Genomic DNA, 18,369 nt, shown 5'->3' with positions numbered 1-18,369 from the left:
AAGATATTTTTCTTTTTCTCTAAAATGCAACAGAGACAACTTTAGCTCTCTCTCTCTCTCTCTCTCTCTCTCTCTCTCTCTCTGTCCTTTGCCCTTTTGTCCGAGGGGCATCCTCCATTGTTCTAGGTGAACGTCGTCATGATGCAGCAGTCACCTCCAGCCGCTAACGGTGCTGCCGCAGGATCAGGGCAGGACCAGCAAGCTTACCACCACCAGCAGTGGATGATGATGCAGCAGCAGCAGCAGCAACAGGGTCAGCCTCCGGCAGGATGGAATCCACAGTCGTCGCCGTCTCTTGGTCAACAGCAGCAGTATGGCGGTGGATCTCAGAATCCAGGATCAGGTGGAGAGATCCGGTCCTTGTGGATCGGAGACCTCCAGCCATGGATGGACGAAAACCACCTCAAGAACATCTTCTCTACACTCACTGGCGAGGTAATAGTCAATTTCATTAATCTAAAGCATCAATTTTTACACATTTGAAGAAAGAAAGTTTCGTCCTTTATAAGTTTTAACCTTTGATTCGATGACTGTTAGGGAAGAAGACTCAGTGTTTTTTTTTTTGCTTTGGTGGATGCAGGTTCAACAAGCCAAAGTCATTCGCAATAAGCAAAGCGGTTATTCTGAAGGTTATGGGTTTATTGAGTTTGTGAGCCACGCTGCAGCCGAGAGGATTTTGCAGACTTACAATGGTGCTCAAATGCCGGGGTGTGAGCAGACGTTCAGGCTGAACTGGGCTCAGCTTGGGGCTGGAGAGAGACGCCAGGCTGACGGGCCTGAGCACACGGTTTTTGTAGGAGATCTGGCGCCTGATGTTACTGACTATATGCTTACTGAGACGTTTAAGGCTGTGTATTCATCTGTCAAGGGCGCTAAAGTTGTGACTGATAGGACCACTGGACGGTCCAAGGGGTACGGATTTGTCAAGTTTGGGGATGAAAGTGAGCAGATTCGTGCCATGACTGAGATGAATGGTCAATACTGCTCTTCCAGGCCTATGCGTACTGGTCCAGCTGCTAACAAGAAGCCTCTTACGATGCAACAACCAGGTATGTTTTATTACTAAGGAACCAGATTTTTGATGACTTTTGTCTTTTAACTGTCTATGGTAGTTGATTGTACATTCCTTGGGGTATTCATTTGCCTCTCTATCTGATTGGTGAAGCTTGTTCTGTTAGTTAACGCCTTAATAGATGATTTAATACCGTCCTTTTCCTTCCGGTTCTTGCCTTTCAGCACTTTAAAGAATATATATAATATCGCAAAACATCCTAAAGCTTATAAGAAAAAAACTCATGTTGTCTTAAAGCAGGAGAACAAGAGGCTCTCTTTGGGGAACTGATTACAGCTGAAAATGATACCACCTTAATGCGTGGCCTCATTTAGGTCAGTTGGTTATGTTTTCAGAAGAAGTTATTTACAATTAGCTTTTTGCAGTCTCAAATTTATCTTTTTCAGCTCCTTACTTTTCAAGCATAAGTCTTTTCTTTTACTTTTAAGCCCTACCTTTAAGTTAATTATTTTCATATTTTACAGTTCATCACATTTCGATTTCCAGTATGAAATCCTTTTGTAATCTTCTTCATACCTCTCAGTTCAATTTCTTTCAGTAGTTAGTGTTACAAATTTTTATTTCCTTCTCTCAGTTACTGTTCTCTTCTAAATTTATGCTAGCAACACTTTTTTACTGTTAGTTAGTTATCTTGGTCAGCAAGTTGATTACTGTGGTTACGAGTGTCAGGCCATGGAAGGAACTTAGGTTACTTGTGATAATGTCATATCCTGGAGAATTTTGGTCACATTCTCTAATTTCTCAAAGTTGGATCCACATTTCAGAATCTCTGTACCTTAATCTCCAACTTGTATAAAAAATGCCACTTGCTTTATCTGCTGATATTTATTAGATAATTTTGCAACTGCTTTTGTTTGTGCGTGTTTGTTCTAGTGTCTGTTTGGTTTAGAATGTAGAAGTTCGAATTTTCTCCATTAAGTTCTCTCGTCTGTTATTTGCAGGTGCATATCAGAGCGCTCAAGGAAATCCCGGAGAAACTGATCCAACTAACACAACGGTACGTAATTTGTTTCGGTTTCCTTAAGTCTGTTCTATATAAGGTATAGTGAGTGAATTTTAGTGTTCTTTTTGCTTTACCAGATTTTTGTTGGAGCTTTAGATGAAAGTGTGACAGAAGATGGTTTGAAGTCAGTTTTTGGTCAATTTGGTGAACTTGTTCATGTTAAAATACCTGCAGGAAAACGTTGTGGATTTGTTCAGTATGCTAATAGGTAGTGTGACCTTGAAGATGAGCATCATTTTTACTTTGAGAAAGTGTTTCACTTTTCTTTTCTCTGTCTGTGCGCTTCAGGGCGTGTGCAGAGCAAGCACTGAACCAGTTGAATGGAACACAACTTGGCGGACAAAGCATTCGGCTTTCATGGGGTCGCAGTCCTAACAACAAACAGACTCAACCTGATCAGGCCCAGTATGGTGGTGGTGGTGGATACTATGGGTATCCTCCTCAGGGATATGAAGGTTACGGATATGCGCCTCCTCCTCAGGACCCTAACGCCTACTATGGTGGCTACCCTGGTGCCGGCTATGGAAACTACCAGCAGCAGCAGCCTGGTGGCTACCAGCAGGTACTTTTAAGCAATTGAAAAAGTCAGTAACGCTAAAAAAATGTCCTGTTCGGAGCTTGCTAATTCTTCTTCCCTCTGTTTGTTTTTCTGAATTGCAGTGAAGCATGATGTGTATGTATGTCGTGATGGAGCTGAAGTTTCAGAAAGCTGTCTGTGATGTAACACCGTTTGGAAATGGTGATTGAATTATTGAAGTGGATGTGTATTAAGCTCTTCGTCTCAGTTTTACACACTCTCTCGCTCTACAACTCTTGTTTTGTTTTTGTTTGTTTTTCTCTTGCATGACAATTGTTAAGTATCCTCCTTTAAGTCGGAAACAAGGGGGCTTTTACTGAAATGCTTTTTTTTTGGCATATTTGACCATTATGTTTATGTACTGTCTTCTATTTTAGCAGATTCTACAAGGCCATAGTTGGCACCACCCCCGCCCTGTTTATATAAGTTTGAAACAAGTTGATTAAATGTTGAATCGTTTACGAACATATTGTGTCATATACACATTCTTAGATCTACTGTCATCAGCTCTCATCAGTTATAAAAGGGATTTCTTATTCACATAGCCAACGAATACGTCTCTACTCTACACTATAAAAAACATAAGGCGAGATATAAATCAGCCCCCAATAAGGCCCAATATCTACGTTTATACTTTTGAAGTGGGCCGGGTATGTTATACGAAGTAAGGGCCCATATAATCTCTGGAGAACGAGGGAAAATAAGGAAGAGTCGCTTCCCTCGCACCTCTCTAGATCTCTTCGTTTCTGGTACAAGGTGCTGGTACATAGATAGATACTTCTACAGATTTGAACATTTTCAGAGAGAGAATCAAACTTGAATTTGCGTTGAAAGCTCAAAAGGATGGGATTCGAAAGGAAATTGGAAGACGACAAGAACTCAACGCTGTTGATTGCGACTATGTGCATCATCGGATCGCAGGTTCACGTTCACGTCAAAGACGGTTCCGTGTTCTCTGGTTTATTCTACACAGCTTCCGTCGATAACGGCTTCGGTATGCTTCTTATTTGGTTAATTGATCTTCTTCGATCAATATGTTTAGCTTGATTTGTTTTTTTCGTGCTTATACAATGTCATAGTAGAGATCTGAATGGTATCTTCGGTATCGAATTGAAGATTCTGTTAATTGGTTTGTTATATGTAACAATGAGATCAGATAGTTTAAACAGTCTATAAAATAATGGAATCAGGGCTTGTCCAGATCATATAAAGCTTCTTTTTTTTGCTATTGTTTTATATGTCTGTCTATTGATTTGTTATTTGCTCTGTTTAGGCATTGTTTTGAAGAATGCGAGAATCACTAAGAAGGGGAAGAGTAAAGCGAACGTAGCAAGCGGAAGTGTGGTGGAGACACTTGTTATTACGTCTTCCAATATTGTTCAAATAGTTGCTGAGGTCTCTCCTTTTATTTATCTACTTCACTTTTTATTTATTATCTTAGAGCTTCGTTTTGTGACAGTGTATGTGACTTGCTTTGAATTGATATAGGGAGTCTCGCTTCCGTCAAATGTTACAGGCAATTATGAGGTTGCAAATGTTGGATCAGCCACTGAAACTTTATTACCTTCTGAGCCTCGCTTCTCTGCTGCAAACAAGTCTAAAAATAATTGCTTTGAGGGGAGGAGAAATCATCATGTTAGGTAAAAACAGTTACTATCTTGGTCACGCGGCCATTGTTGCCTTTAGATAAGTTTTCTTTCTTTTCTTTGATTCTTGAATGCTTTTGTTGACCAGACGTGCAGGAGCCAAGATTTTGAACCCTAGTGAAAAAGTTCCTGATGTTCGCCAGTTGGATAATGTTAGTCTTGCACAATGGATAGTTCATTTGCTTGATTCGGTTATTACTTAATAGCTGCTTATTTGTTAATTTTCCTATTGCAGGTTGATATCCAAAGCTCAAGTTCTAGCTGTAAGTTCATTTTCTCCATAGTTGTTTTTAGCTTTGTTATTGCTATGGTTGAGTTGTTTCTGCTTTTTTTTTTTTTTAAATTGATGTTTTTTCTTACATTTCTCCTCAACTTTCATACATATGATCATCCAGTGGATAGCATGTCCGAACGAGTTAAACCAATAGAAGAAGATAAGTTGGTGATGGAACCTCTAAGTAATGGTTGTCACGATGCTGCTGAAAGACCCTCTTCCACTGACAATTCATCCTCACAGAGTACAGCCGTTGATGAAACCTCAGGGTTGTGTCAGGGTTTAGAGGCACCTCCTAATGAACCAGCACCTATCCAAGCTGTCAAAAAGGCTAAGGTAATTCCTAAGTACAGTTATGTTTGTTTGATTGTTCGGTCTTAAAAATTTGTTAGCCATTCCTTCTTCTTTGAGAACACTTTCGGAGTCGTTGGTATACGCTTAGTTTGAGGTTCATTTCACTTTATCTGTTACTTAATTACCAAGTTTTCATCTTTAATACTTACAGGAGTTCATGTTGAATCCAGAGGCAAAGACCTTTTCTCCATCTTATACGAAACGTCTTTCACCGGCTCCTACTGCTATGCCTGACATTGGAAATGTTGCTTATATACCAAACAACACTCCCATGCTACATGTTCCTGAAGCTGTTTACCCAAATCTGGGGAACAACCCTTATATGCCCCAAACATCTCTGTCTTCCAAGTTTGTACCATATGGTAATTTGACTGCTGGAAATGCTGTCGGTGTTCCTTTTCCTCAGCACGTAAGTATTATCTTTCCAGTATTATCTCTGCCTCTCTTTGTCTCTTCGGGCATATCACGTGAAAGGGGACTTTATCAGCTAGTAGTTGAGAGTAGATTTTACTTGTTTCAGCACTAAGAGCCTGATCCTTAACAAATGTCAGTATAGAAGACCAGATTAGAAATCGCTTTGAATTGACCTGACTTAGTAATACAAAATACCTCCTTTAGTTTTTCCACCAACTTAGTTTTTCTTTTTTGCAACCAATGAATCAGACTTCCATTTGCGTACCACCTTTTTGCAGATGATCGGGCCTACTGTTAACAAGGCACAGCCACAGACATTCACTTCTCCATACCAATCTGTTGAAGCATCACCAATGTTTGTAAACCCAAATCCTCAGGTTGTATTTCATGGAAGATCCCAAACTCACTTTTTAAAAATAACGTATATGTTATAATGAATTGAACTGTAGGAGCTTTACTTGGTGTATATGTTTCTAAATGCTCTTTCTACTGTACTCCAGGTAATGGTTGCGAGATCAGGACAGTTTGTATTTGCCCAGCCACTTTCTCAGGTAAGAACTTGGTGCATATAATTTAAGTTTATATGGTCATTGGGTTAGTTTGGTCGAAAATCTCTCTAGTGTAGTGTAATCGTCTTTCTTCTTTCTTCCAGAATCTGGTTCAAGGAACACCGCCTCTTCCACCACCTATGCTATCCCGTCCTCTACCTCCCCCACAACATGTCCAATACCTGAAGCATCAAGGTAAAATACTTGAATCTCTTAATCGATACCCTAAAGAACAACAACCGATGTTTTTTGCTCCTAACTAGGATGAACCATTTTTGTGATGTAGGTGTAGTCGCAAGTGGCCACCCGTTGCAGCTATGCGTTTCCCAACCGTTCATGACGGCTGGACTGCAACCTTACAGCGTTCCCGCCCAATTTCCGGTTATGCAGCCTCCTTTCCCGACGAATCAGCCAATGCCAGTTGCGGTTCCTAATGGCTTCTTTGGCACTTTCCATAAATAGAGTCTCCATGTTTTGGCTTCCATACCTTTATTCTTTGCCTCTCCAACCTAATAAGGGTTTAAAAAGATGGGTTCTGTGTTTTTTGTTTGATTTTGGCTATTTTGATTCATTGGTTTGTTGATTTTGGCTACTAAAAACTGTGTAGAGTGTGAATTATATCATTCTTTGGGTGAGGTATAAATCCATATTTGGTGAGCTACAACAAACTTTAGGGTCCTTAATAGCTCTTTTAATCATCTCGAACCAATCGGTTTATGTAGACTAGAACAAACAAACAGATGATTGCACAAAAAATCAGTTGGTTGTTTATCTACGTGAGAATGAGATGTGTTTAGGATGGTGGCTGCCATGTCCCGGGCCTAAATGATGATCCAGACCCTGATGGCTCTGTTGTCCTGCATTATCATCATCATAGTCATTAGTTTGGATTCAAGCATACCAAAAAATATATTAGTACAGAGAACAGATTCTACTTGCTAGTGGTCTGTAACAATTAGAAAGAAGTTAAAAGTTTAATATACATCAGTATGAATATGTGTGTTCGGTTAAAAAGGTATATTTACTTTGGTTCAGGTGGCTCTGCAGTAACTATCTCGGGTTCATCATGTTCCTTGACCCTGTAAAAGCAACGTGTAGAACATTTGCTTATGGTGTGAAAGATGCTGCGTTTTCCATTCAGCATGAAAAGATTTAACACAAGATATGATGTGTGCATAGATATTTTACCTTGATTGATCCGCTTCTTTACTAGCTTCATCTGTTTTATCACCTTTAAGCATTAACAAACAAACAAAAATCTGTCAGTCCTGCTTTCATGAGTTTATGGCAGAATATTTTATTTATTGTGTTATACGAAAACTAGCAACTGTAGGAACCTCACCCTAAGAATCGACAAATGACAGTGAAAAATCTGTTATTGCCCTTCTAATCTATCCCAACCACAATGGACGTACATGAAACATTTTTACTATCATAGCAAAAGAATTTCACAAGGCAATGCACAATATGTTTCTCATTCAAGTTACAACAAAACTACTCTGATCATCACTGCAACAGATACACACAGAACAGCAGAACAAGCATCATCCACCAATTCCCTCAGAAGCATTTCTTATCACGCATATGGACGTCATTCCAAAGACACTTTACCAAGACAGATTTAGTCATAAGTGTAAATGCCTGTCCGTAACAATCTTTATCTGATCATACTAAACCTAAGAGGCTAGCCTTCAGCACTTTATGGTGTCTCCCTTAATCAATTGACACAAAGAAAATGTAGTACCTTTTGAATCCGCTGGGAAGTGGCGAACAAAGCTTGTCAATTCTGGACCCTCAGCTTTACCTTTATACAAAGAGAGCCAACATTAAGTGTCCACTTCATAAATGAAGAAAACAAATTGAACAACTTTTGTGGGAACTCTCTCCTTCTCTGGCTTTCTTCTCCTCCTCTTCTTTCTTGAGAACTTGAGAATGCAAAAGAAAAAATAATTAACATTTGCAAAGAAACTGAAGCAACACCAAATAGATAAAAACGCACAAAAATTTCTTGACTTGCTAATACACAAGGATAGGTAGCTTGTAGATAATGTATTATGAATCTGGAAACACATACGAGCAACATTAAGCTTCACACGCTCACGCCTTGCATCAAGTTCAGCCATTTCCTGGACCATTAAGAAACAACAACATCAGAAACTAAATGCAACGAAACCATGAACGTGAAAGAACGCTATGCTCATTACAAAATAATATCAGGTTAAAGAGGAGTTGATCTTTCTTACCTCTGGAGTAGGAGCTCTTTTTCGCTGCCCATTGAGCCAACATATCCATTCAACTACAACAACATCGATCAGACAAGAAAAATGTAACTATATCTATGCAAATAATCAGGTGTAAGCCTATCTTAAACCCCCAAGAGAGAATCAAAATATATATATATGCTCATACATAGAAACAAAACCATGAAACAAGCCATTTGATGAAGTTTGAAAGTTACCAGGAATAGAGGTTGGGTCCTCTTCTCGTCTAAAGACAACCCATCGTTTCTCCTTCACTGCAAAGTAGAAAGAAGTAAATCAGAACATGTAAGCTCACAATACAAGAAACGTTTATAAATAAGTTACGTCAGTTTCATATATGTACTGAGTATCAAACACATGATCTCATTACACGATCACACGTAGAATAGGACTCGTTTAAAGCATCACTGATCAATCGAATTCAAACCCATGAATTAAAAAAAAAAAAAAAAACAAGCCTTGGGACAGTAAGATTGGAGGAACAATACTCGCCAAGACCGTCAATCTGCTCCGTTCTGGAGAAGTACTTGTTACCAGTCATGTCTGCTCCGATGAAACTCTTGCTTCTGAACATTCCGGCAACTCTCCCCCATAGCCTCGACATTTTGCTTTCTTTTCTATGGTCCCAGAAGAATTGTTTGCTATAGGAAAAGAAGATACTAAGAGAGCCACGTCATCTCAGCCACGTCAGCAAGAGGAAGCAATTATATAGCTTGAGAAAACAGAAGTTAGGATCATCGAAAAAATATCAAGAAAGTTTGTTATCTTCTTCGCATCTTCTCTGGTTTGTTTCTCTGTGATTTTCCTAGAAAATCACCATGGATTCCTCATCCTTGCTTTTGAGTTGTTTCTACATGTAAACTCTTGGCAGGAGAGAGAGCGATTCTTTGTGTAATACATTGGATCGAATCATACGAGTTACTGTTCTTCTTCTACTTTCCCTGTTACGTTTTACTGTATCAAAGGTATCAGAGCCAGTCGAACCTCGGAATCAATGGCAGGCGTTGAGTTCCAAGTCTTCGAAGGTGTTTCCTGCGATTTGCGTCCTTGGATTTCAAAGTTGGAAGATCAATTTGCTTGTGATGACTACTCGGATATGAACAAATTAGCGTTAGCTGTGTATCTTCTTGGAGGTAAAGCAGAATCTTTTGTTCATCAACGAGAAGAAATCAAGTATTTTGAAACTTGGGACGAACTAAAGAGTAGCTTGATACGTATGTTTGGTGAACGAGATGATCCGGAACGGATCAGATTGCAGACGGAGAGGGACGTATCAACGCATAATTGGTTAGTGGCACTTAAGGTCAGGAAGGCCGATGTGATTCAAGAGATGACGATGCCTAATCCTGCTGTTTCAGAGTCGCAAGTTCAGTCCTTATCAGTTTCAGCGATTCACATACGAGATGAAAGTGATTTAACTACCAAGATGGAGTCGACTGGTTTGACTCTTGATGTAGATGTGAATTCAGAGGATCCAGAGCAGATTGAATCGCTAGTAAACGAGGTACCAATTTCTCTTTTGGAACCATGCCATAGGATAGGAAGATTGGAATATGTGTTTCTTGAGAACAAAAGCTTGCAATTACATGGAGATTTTGACAAACTGAGAGTTGATGAGTGGAAATCTCCAAGGGTAGAACACACATACGTTTTGGATGTTGACATGGGGGAAGAATTGATTCAAAAATCAGCAGATGCTGAGGCTGAGCTAGTTGCACACCACTTGTTTGATCTTTTGCTTCAAAGGGTTGGTTGTAAAAGGAAGCAACCGAGGTGTCACAAGAACTGGAAATTTAAGTATAAAATGGAGGACCTAGGGAGATTCCTGCCACAAAATGATCATTATACATCTATGAGAGTAAAGCACCAAACCTCCAACAGTCTATGTGCTAGTGATCATGTGGGATCATTGGAGAAAATGAGCACTTGTGGTCGTTGGAGAAGTCAACAACAGTCATGGTTCTTCAGTTCTGAAGCTCACGTTGAGAAAAAGATAGTACCCTTCTCAGACTTGGGGAAGAATCTCGTTCAGTACCAGTCTGATCCTACATGTCCCTATCCACCTATCCTCATTGATACGGTGATGGTTAAAGTGGCAGAGAGTTTAGCTCACTGGAGTAAACAGAAGTGCTCATGGTTGTTGTTCAAACTGAGATTGATGTTTCCTTTACAATGTGAAAAACTCAAGGCTGCTTGGGAAGAGGAATCAGGTACTAAGCAGAGCTACAGGGGAAATGAGAGTGAGCTTCTTCTCTTCGGAAACTCAATAATACCGGTGAGATGGTTTTGTCAAAAAGGAGATTATCGGATGGTTGGAGACCATATCTACAATGAAGAAGTTGTTGTTAGTGTTGTGACTGTAATGACAGAAACTTCAGTTCCAATGATCGTGATCATGGCAAGGGATGACAACACGTTTGATGCAGAACAGCCAATACTCAACAAGACAGTGGTGTTACGAACTGACCACACACACTTATATCTGGAGCAAATAATTCTGGATTGTCGAAGCAAGTGCCTCAGGTTACATGATGGTAACTGGGAGAGACGGTTCTGCAAGAACTGGATGTTTAAGTTCAAAGTTATTGCAACATTACGAAACAACAACACGAGACCTGTTACGCAACCTGTTTGCACACGAGGCTGATACACTGGAGATACAGGAGAAGAACTTTCATGTTGCTGGCCTTACTATCACTGGCCAGTAGAGCACTTAAAGAACTAGACAACAGACGTACCAATGGCCAGAGTAGTGTCAAATCTTCATTTCTGCTGCAATTGTGGACACGAGTTGTTGGTTCTTCAAAACCTTGTGGTCAAGGTTTTCTCAAAGAGGGAGGATTTGCTATAGGAAAAGAAGATACTAAGAGAGCCACGTCATCTCAGCCACGTCAGCAAGAGGAAGCAATTATATAGCTTGAGAAAACAGAAGTTAGGATCATCGAAAAAATATCAAGAAAGTTTGTTATCTTCTTCGCATCTTCTCTGGTTTGTTTCTCTGTGATTTTCCTAGAAAATCACCATGGATTCCTCATCCTTGCTTTTGAGTTGTTTCTACATGTAAACTCTTGGCAGGAGAGAGAGCGATTCTTTGTGTAATACATTGGATCGAATCATACGAGTTACTGTTCTTCTTCTACTTTCCCTGTTACGTTTTACTGTATCATTGTTCTCCGATCAGAGGTGTGCTCTGCTCCGTCTGGGATCCGGATCCACCTCTGTTTCGTTATATCGGGTTGTAATAAAGATCCAACCCGATTAATACTTTTTAAAAATTAATTGTTTTGTAAAATGATTATAGCCAATAGGAAAGGCCAAGAATTTGAAGTTACTTACTACTTTGTTAGCTTAATAATGGTTCGGTTTTGCAACCACAAAACCCGGTTTAGAATCATAAAACGAATTCGACCAAATGTACCGGTTAACACATTAAACCAATTTACAGAGAGTACGAAGATGACGAGGGTTTTAGTACGACTTCGATGACTCTGTTTCAAACCCCGCGCTTTGCCTCTCATCGTCGCCGTTAATTCTTGCCAAAATCTCTTCAAAATCTTATCTTCTCGTCACTAACTACTCTAAAGTACGATTCTTTGTTTCATCTCTGCAACTGATTGAGTTCGTGAAGAGCCTTTCAATCGCCAAATCTTGAGATTTGGTGAGTTTCAAATGATGTTAAAGGTGAAGGCTCTGTGCCATCGCTTAGTGAAATCGAGAAAGGCTACGACTTGCGCTCTTCCGTCAGACCCATCATCGACCTCTGCTTCTTCTGACCACAGGTCCAGATGTTTGTCGTTGATAGTTAACCTTCGCCGACGAGGTCTCCTGGACTCTGCTCGGGAAGTCACTCGCCGCGTCATTGACGGTTGTTCTTCTACATCAGAGGCAGCTTTAGTTGCCGACTTCGCAGTCCACAACGGAATAGAACTCGACTCTCGCTGCTGCGGGGCATTGATAAGGAAGCTCACGGAGATGGGTCAGCCTGAATCGGCCGAAACTTTCTACAACCAACGCGTACTCGGAAACGGTGTCGTTCCCGATTCCTCTGTTTTGGATTCAATGGTTCTTTGTTTGGTTAAGTTAAGGAGATTCGACGAGGCTAGATCATGTTTAGATAGAGTTCTAGCTACTGGTTATGTTCCTAGTGACAACGCTTGTAGCTTAGTAGTCGACGAGTTTTGTAATCAAGGTCACTATCTCGAGGCTTATCTTTACTTCGAGCAAGTCAAAGCGAGAGGCAGTTGTTTACGCCTCTGGTGTGGCAAGAGACTGTTTAAAGGGTTGTGCGGTTATGGTCACTTGGATGAAGCGGTTGGGATGTTGGATACTCTCTGTGAGATGACGAGAATGCCTCTTCCGGTTAATCTTTATAAGTCTCTCTTTTACGGGTTTTGTACAAGAGGATGCGCTGCGGAAGCAGAGGCTTTGTTTGATCATATGGAAGCTGACGGATACTTTGTGGATAAGGTCATGTACACTTGTTTGATGAGAGAGTATTGCAAGGACAATGATATGACGATGGCGATGAGGCTCTACTCGCGGATGGTTGAGAAAGGTTGCGAGCTCGACACTTATATTTTCAACACTTTGATCCATGGGTTCGTGAAGCTTGGTGTGCTCGATAAAGGGAGGGTTATGTTTAGTCAGATGATGAAAAAAGGTGTGCGGTTGAATGTTTTCACTTACCATATAATGATTGGTAGCTACTGCAAAGAAGGGAATGTTGATTATGCTTTGAGGCTTTTCGAGAACAGCGCAGGAGGGGTAGAAGGTTTATCACGCAACGTGCATTGTTATACGAATCTTATATCCGCGTTTCATAAGAAGGGGGGATTGGATCAAGCTCTTGGCTTGTTGATGAGGATGTTAGACAACGGGGTTGTCCCTGACCATATCACTTACTTTGTGCTCTTGAAGATGCTTCCCAAGTACCACGAGCTTAAGTACGCTATGGTTATCTTACAAGCCATTGTGGATAACGGATGTGGGGTAATAAGTCCAGCGGTTATTGATGATGGTGTTGAGAACATTGAGGTGAAAGTTGAGTCTTTGCTCGAGGAGGTTGCTGGAAAAAACGCGAAGCTAGCTGCCAAGGGACTTGCCGTTGTCACAACCGCTCTATGCTCGCAAAGAAACTTCACCGCTGCTTTGTCTCGTATCAAGAAGATGGTGAATCTAGGATGCACGCCTTTACCCTTTTCATACAACTCAGTGATCAAATGTCTGTTTCAAGAAGGTCTTATAGAGGATTTGGGGTCTTTAGTCAATTTAATTCAAGAATGGGGATTCGTTCCAGATCCTGATACGTACTTGATAGTTGTGAATGAGTTATGCAAGAACAACGACAGAGACGCTGCCTTTGCTGTTGTGGATGTGATGGAGGAGATTGGTTTGAGACCTACGGTTGCTATTTACAGTTCAATCATCGGTTCTCTTGGCAGACAAGGAAGAGTTGTTGAGGCGGAAGAGACCTTTGCCAGGATGCTCGAGTCTGGGATTCAACCTGATGAGATTGCTTACATGATTATGATCAATGCGTACGCGAGAAACGCAAGGATCAACGAAGCAAACGAGTTGGTTGAAGAAGTGGTCAAGCTTTTCGTCCGACCTAGCTCTTTTACTTACACGGTGTTGATCAGTGGGTTTGTGAAGACTGGTATGATCGAGAAAGGATGTGAGTATCTTGATAAGATGGTTGAAGACGGGTTATCTCCAAACGTTGTGTTGTACACTTCACTCATTGGTCATTTCTTGAAGAAGGGAGACTTCAAGTTTTCTTTCACATTGTTTGGTTTAATGGGAGAAAACGAGGTGAAACATGATCACGTTGCTTACATCACACTGCTCAGTGGTTTATGGAGAGCAATGGCACGAAAGAGACGAGTGTTTGTTGAGCCTGGTCAAGAAGAGCTTCTTCGACGTCTTCTTCAGACAAATCCTGTAGCATCAATCCCCTCTTCTCTATGCAACTACAGATCAAAAAGCTTTGCAATGGAAGTGATTGGGAAAGTGAAAACGTCACTAGTCCCTAACTTATACCTCCACAACGCCATCATAACAGGATACTGTGCTGCAGGGAGCCTTGATGAAGCTTATAACCATCTCCAGTCAATGCAAAAGGAAGGAGTTGTTCCGAATCAGGTGACTTTTACTATCCTGATGAAAGCTCATATCAAAGCAGGCGACGTTGAGTCTGCTATAGCTTTGTTTGAGGACTCTGAGTGCGAGCCGGATCAAGTTATGTACAGTACGCTGCTTAAGGGTCTCTGTAAAAGTGAAAGACCTCGTGATGCTTTAGCTCTGATGTTGGAAATGCAGAAGGATGGTGTGTATCCAAACAGAGACTCTTATGAAACGCTGCTTCAGTGTCTCTGTCACTCTGGATTGACCATGGAAGCGGTTAAAGTAGTTAAAGACATGGCTGCTCTTGGTTTTTGGCCTCGTTCGATTAGTCCCACAGTCACTCTTTGAGATTCTTTCTCTATAGCTTATCATGGTTTTGCTTAGACAACATAGAGGATTAGAGCTGTCTGCTTCCAAGAGTTTTGTCTCAAAGAAATAGACTTTCTTTCTCTGGATCGGATTCCTCTGCGCGGGAGCTCTCTTCTCCGACAGGTAACAGAACAATGTATTTATAGACAAGTATACTCTTTTATAGACAACATGGTTGAGATGCAACTGTAGTTGGTGAGAGAACCAAAACCAATCATTGTGTGACATTTTCTTCTGGAGTCACAAGCAGATGATCCCGTCATTATGTGCACTAATCATACTTTGTGCATATGAATAGAATGTGGCCTGAGCCTGAAGCCATTGTTGTATCAAGGGAAGCTTCAGATGAACGGCTGCAGTTAGTGTCAGAGCCAGAGGACTGTGATTCATCAAAAGTAAGTTTTCTAATTAGGTGAGTTTGATATTGTCATGAACCGGACAAGGGTTTTCTTGATTCCGAGTTGTTCATATCATTCTCTTTCTGTTTATCAGAAGGTTTTTGAAGCGTGGGTCAAAAGACAGCCTTGGAGAAGTTTACAAGAGTCCAGATGCAGTTCAGTAAGTGAAAAAAAATAGCTGATATTAAACTTCACTTTTTTCTTTTTTTATTTAGCATTAATCTTTTTGGTTTGTGCTTGAATGGTGTTACGCAGAACACTTGACAAAATGATTTCGACTTTGGAAATGGAATTAGCGACTGCAGGAGCCGCGCAAGAATCGAATCCATCATCAATCGTTCACTCGTTTCTGATGATATCAAAGCTCCCTGAAACTGTCACCAAAAGAATCTGATGGTTGTTAAGATAAATACTGCGTTTAGCAGCAGAAAGCGCAGGGATTCAGTCCTGCCATTTGAATGCCTCTCAGTATGTTTCTCCAAGCTCACCGTTTAAGCCTTAAGTACATTGTATGGGACTGGACATGGTCTTCTTTTAGGTGAGGAGAGAAAGAAGCTCGAGGAAGAGAAAGGCATCGTGATGCGGTTTGTAAAAGGCCATAGGTTGATTCATGCCTACATATTTTCTGATTAAAGTGTCTTCTGCGGCCAGTGCCACTCCAGGTGGAATTCTTGATAGAATTATTCAGGCGGAAGAAAGTAAACATGGCGCCTTGACAAATCCAAAAAAAAAAAAACTAAACTGCTTTCTGTGTATAAGATCATACGTTGATTGTTTATTAACCAAGGAAAATTTGTGGATACAGAAACATACACTTCACAAGTACGTGAATGAAGATGTCTCTTTAGGATCATGGTTTCTAGGATGTATTCCCTAGTATGGATCAGTTCCCATGTTGATCGATGAGAAACTGCAGACTGTGAGTGGAAGGAGCAGGCAGGCAACATCTGTGTTGCCTCGTTTGACTGGAGCTGCAGTGGGATTTGTATATCAGCAGATCGGATGAAGAATGTTCATTGGAGGTGTGGAGAAGGCTTAAATGCCCTCTTGGCTGCATCTTTCTGAACAAGATGGCAGAAGAAACATATTGAGGAAGAAGAGTACGGAGACAATCCGCTTAACATTTTGTAGTATAGATAGATACAAAGACCTTTTGAGTCGGCTCAACACAGTCTATATATGTTTGTATGTATGTATTGTTTGAACTGAGCTGAGAAGTGCATTTTGAACAAGGCTAGCTCCCACGCCATTGTGTCTGAACAAGTTATACCCTTGTTAAGTTGGATTAAGTTGGATTATCAGAGATAAAAAATAAAAATAAAAATATGTTATATCTATTACAGTTTGCCTATTACTGATGATCTACATGAGCTAGGGTAAAGTAGTAATCTAATTCCCTCTTAACTGCATCGAAAACGTAAATAGTGTATCCTCCTCCTATATATAGTAGGATTAGAAGACATTTAAGTAACTTTTGCTTAGGTGTCAATCATATAGATAGTTTTAAGAAAATAATTATAATTTGATTGGTTGAAAAGTATTTAAATTTTAATTATTTTAATTAGATCTAAAATAAAAGGTAAGTCTAAAACGAATTAATATCACTTACCAAATAGTGTAAATGATATTACAAATAATAATTTATGGTAACTAACTGTCAAAATTATAGAAAGTGTAATAATATTTGATTAATTTTTTTTATATTTATATACTACATAAAATAATTAGTATAACACAATTTTCAGAAATCGATATAATGATTTCATATTTTTATACAAAACATCATATTCGTATTATAATAACTATTAATGTCTTATAATGTCATGACTTATAATGTCATGACTTATAAGTCATTTATAATAAAATAAAGCATTTATAAAATTATCTATCATGGCTTAAAAATTACTTTATCTTAATTTTAAATTATTTATATGATTTTACACAAAATTTATAAAAAAAAAATTCTCCTAGATATTAAACTAGAAGTCAACTAAATGAATTTTGCTTACATATCGATCATTTGTGAAGTCTTAAGATTTATTTTATAATTTTCTTAGTTGAAAAATTATATTTGAAATAAAAACAAAACTAGATCCAATTAATATTACTTGCCCAAAAATCTAAATTATATTACAAATATTGATTTATGGTAACTAATTGTTGAAATTATATAAAGAATATTAACGTTTGATCAATTCTTTTTTTATTCATAAACTACATAATATAATAAATGGAACTTTTTAATAAAATTAATTATTTTAATTATATATAGAATAGAAGGAAAATATAAAACTAATTACTATCACTTGCGAAATAACCTCAATCATATTACAAATCATAATTAATGGTAGATAATTTTCAAAAAAGTAGAAAGTGTAATAATGTTTGATCAATTATTTTTATATTTATATACTACATAAAATATTGAATATAAATAAATTATAGAAATAATGATTTCACATTCATATAAAAATATAGTCGTATCTATAACACTTACTAATCTCTTATAATGTCCATTTATGTTAGATAAATAATTAGGCTTTGAATATTGGAAAGATTGTATTTGACGGATCATGTGAGAACTTTGATTTTAAAAAAAAATTGCATTTAAGTCAAATAATATAGTGAATAAGGTAATGTTATGATTGAAAAGAATTCTAACTGGAATTTTGGTTCGTTGATTGTATGTTTCGTATTATTATTTAGAGAAAAAAATAAATATTTGACAAAAATATGTAAAAAATTAAGAAAACATTAGCAAAAATTAAGTAAAAAAAACGAAATTATAACGAAAAAAATAAGAAGAAACCCAAGAAAATGAATGATATATGTTGGAGAAGTTAATGTGGTAATTACATATATAATTTCACAAGCATTTGTTATTACTAAATATTCATCAGTTATTTTTACATCAAATTTATAGAAACTTTACGATTGATTTTTAAATTAATTGAAGTTAAAAATTATATTTTTAATGTTTCTAATTATTATTCAAAATTTATGACATTATATACATAGCAAAATTAATATTCAAAATTTATGACATTACAACGGCAACTTGTTGTAATGCTATTTATAGCATAAACCGCCAAGCAACGACGAAACAGGCTCGACAAGATCTTTGCAAGTGTTTTAAAGATGTTATAAGTTCATCTCCATATTCAAAACTTATCAACTTGCCTGAACTCTGTCATATTTCTATGGTTGTGCCTTTTACCCCATCAGTTGATTGTAATGGGTACGATTGATTTTTATACTTTTCAAATTAATAATTATTAATACCTAATTTTTATGTGAAACCAAAAAAAAAATTGTTACATACAGTTTGAA

General features: G+C 38.6%; 4 protein-coding genes across 16 annotated transcripts; 3 read left to right on the top strand and 1 right to left on the bottom strand.

Annotated features, from left to right (window-relative positions):
* Positions 1–27: 27 nt before the first annotated feature.
* LOC103866749 (polyadenylate-binding protein RBP45C) lies at positions 28–3,073 on the top strand. Of its 5 annotated transcripts, none has more exons than XR_004448144.1 (7): positions 139–435; positions 581–1,049; positions 2,014–2,069; positions 2,153–2,283; positions 2,364–2,650; positions 2,732–2,916; positions 2,988–3,073. XR_004448144.1 is itself a non-coding variant. In XM_033272118.1 (6 exons), exons 1-6 carry the CDS (start codon positions 139–141, stop codon positions 2,743–2,745), a joined length of 1,254 nt encoding a protein of 417 aa, XP_033128009.1. In that variant the 5' UTR covers positions 28–138; the 3' UTR covers positions 2,746–3,041. The 5 variants fall into 5 exon arrangements, 2 of the variants coding, with proteins under 2 accessions (XP_033128009.1, XP_009142977.2); XR_004448148.1 differs by having other exon boundaries at positions 2,364–2,637; positions 2,736–2,814; positions 2,848–3,058; XR_004448145.1 differs by having other exon boundaries at positions 2,732–2,814; positions 2,848–3,058.
* A 299-nt stretch (positions 3,074–3,372) lies between these two features.
* Positions 3,373–6,545, top strand: LOC103866729. Its single transcript, XM_009144706.3, has 11 exons — positions 3,373–3,646; positions 3,926–4,047; positions 4,141–4,292; positions 4,387–4,450; positions 4,534–4,561; positions 4,694–4,908; positions 5,078–5,335; positions 5,619–5,717; positions 5,841–5,891; positions 5,993–6,083; positions 6,175–6,545. The coding sequence occupies exons 1-11, from the start codon at positions 3,496–3,498 to the stop codon at positions 6,348–6,350; spliced, it is 1,407 nt and encodes a 468-aa protein (XP_009142954.1). The 5' UTR covers positions 3,373–3,495; the 3' UTR covers positions 6,351–6,545.
* A 12-nt stretch (positions 6,546–6,557) lies between these two features.
* Positions 6,558–11,564, bottom strand: LOC103866739 (NADH dehydrogenase [ubiquinone] 1 alpha subcomplex assembly factor 2). Of its 6 annotated transcripts, none has more exons than XM_033272131.1 (10): positions 11,321–11,564; positions 8,642–8,788; positions 8,347–8,403; positions 8,132–8,184; positions 7,888–8,014; positions 7,757–7,813; positions 7,633–7,692; positions 7,077–7,119; positions 6,914–6,967; positions 6,558–6,745 (listed from the first exon to the last, which is right to left on the bottom strand). In XM_033272131.1, the coding sequence occupies exons 2-10, from the start codon at positions 8,751–8,753 to the stop codon at positions 6,682–6,684; spliced, it is 627 nt and encodes a 208-aa protein (XP_033128022.1). In that variant the 5' UTR covers positions 8,754–8,788; positions 11,321–11,564; the 3' UTR covers positions 6,558–6,681. The 6 variants fall into 6 exon arrangements, with proteins under 6 accessions (XP_033128022.1, XP_033128027.1, XP_033128025.1 ...); XM_033272136.1 differs by having other exon boundaries at positions 7,963–8,014; XM_033272134.1 differs by having other exon boundaries at positions 8,684–8,788.
* Positions 11,565–11,587: 23 nt separating this feature from the next.
* Positions 11,588–16,376, top strand: LOC103866712 (pentatricopeptide repeat-containing protein At5g62370). 4 transcript variants are annotated; one of them, XM_033292997.1, is made up of 5 exons: positions 11,588–14,764; positions 14,940–15,036; positions 15,134–15,199; positions 15,295–15,507; positions 15,578–16,376. In XM_033292997.1, the coding sequence occupies exon 1, from the start codon at positions 11,819–11,821 to the stop codon at positions 14,618–14,620; it is 2,802 nt and encodes a 933-aa protein (XP_033148888.1). In that variant the 5' UTR covers positions 11,588–11,818; the 3' UTR covers positions 14,621–14,764; positions 14,940–15,036; positions 15,134–15,199; positions 15,295–15,507; positions 15,578–16,376. The 4 variants fall into 4 exon arrangements, with proteins under 4 accessions (XP_033148888.1, XP_018513042.2, XP_033148889.1 ...); XM_018657526.2 differs by having other exon boundaries at positions 15,295–16,376; XM_033292998.1 differs by having other exon boundaries at positions 14,940–15,053; positions 15,137–15,199; positions 15,295–16,376.
* Positions 16,377–18,369: the final 1,993 nt, after the last annotated feature.

This window comes from Brassica rapa, chromosome A01 (assembly GCF_000309985.2).
Source record: "Brassica rapa cultivar Chiifu-401-42 chromosome A01, CAAS_Brap_v3.01, whole genome shotgun sequence".
Lineage (NCBI taxonomy): Eukaryota > Viridiplantae > Streptophyta > Magnoliopsida > Brassicales > Brassicaceae > Brassica > Brassica rapa.
Note: the sequence above shows the minus strand (reverse complement) of the source record. Positions and strands in the feature narration are given on the sequence as shown.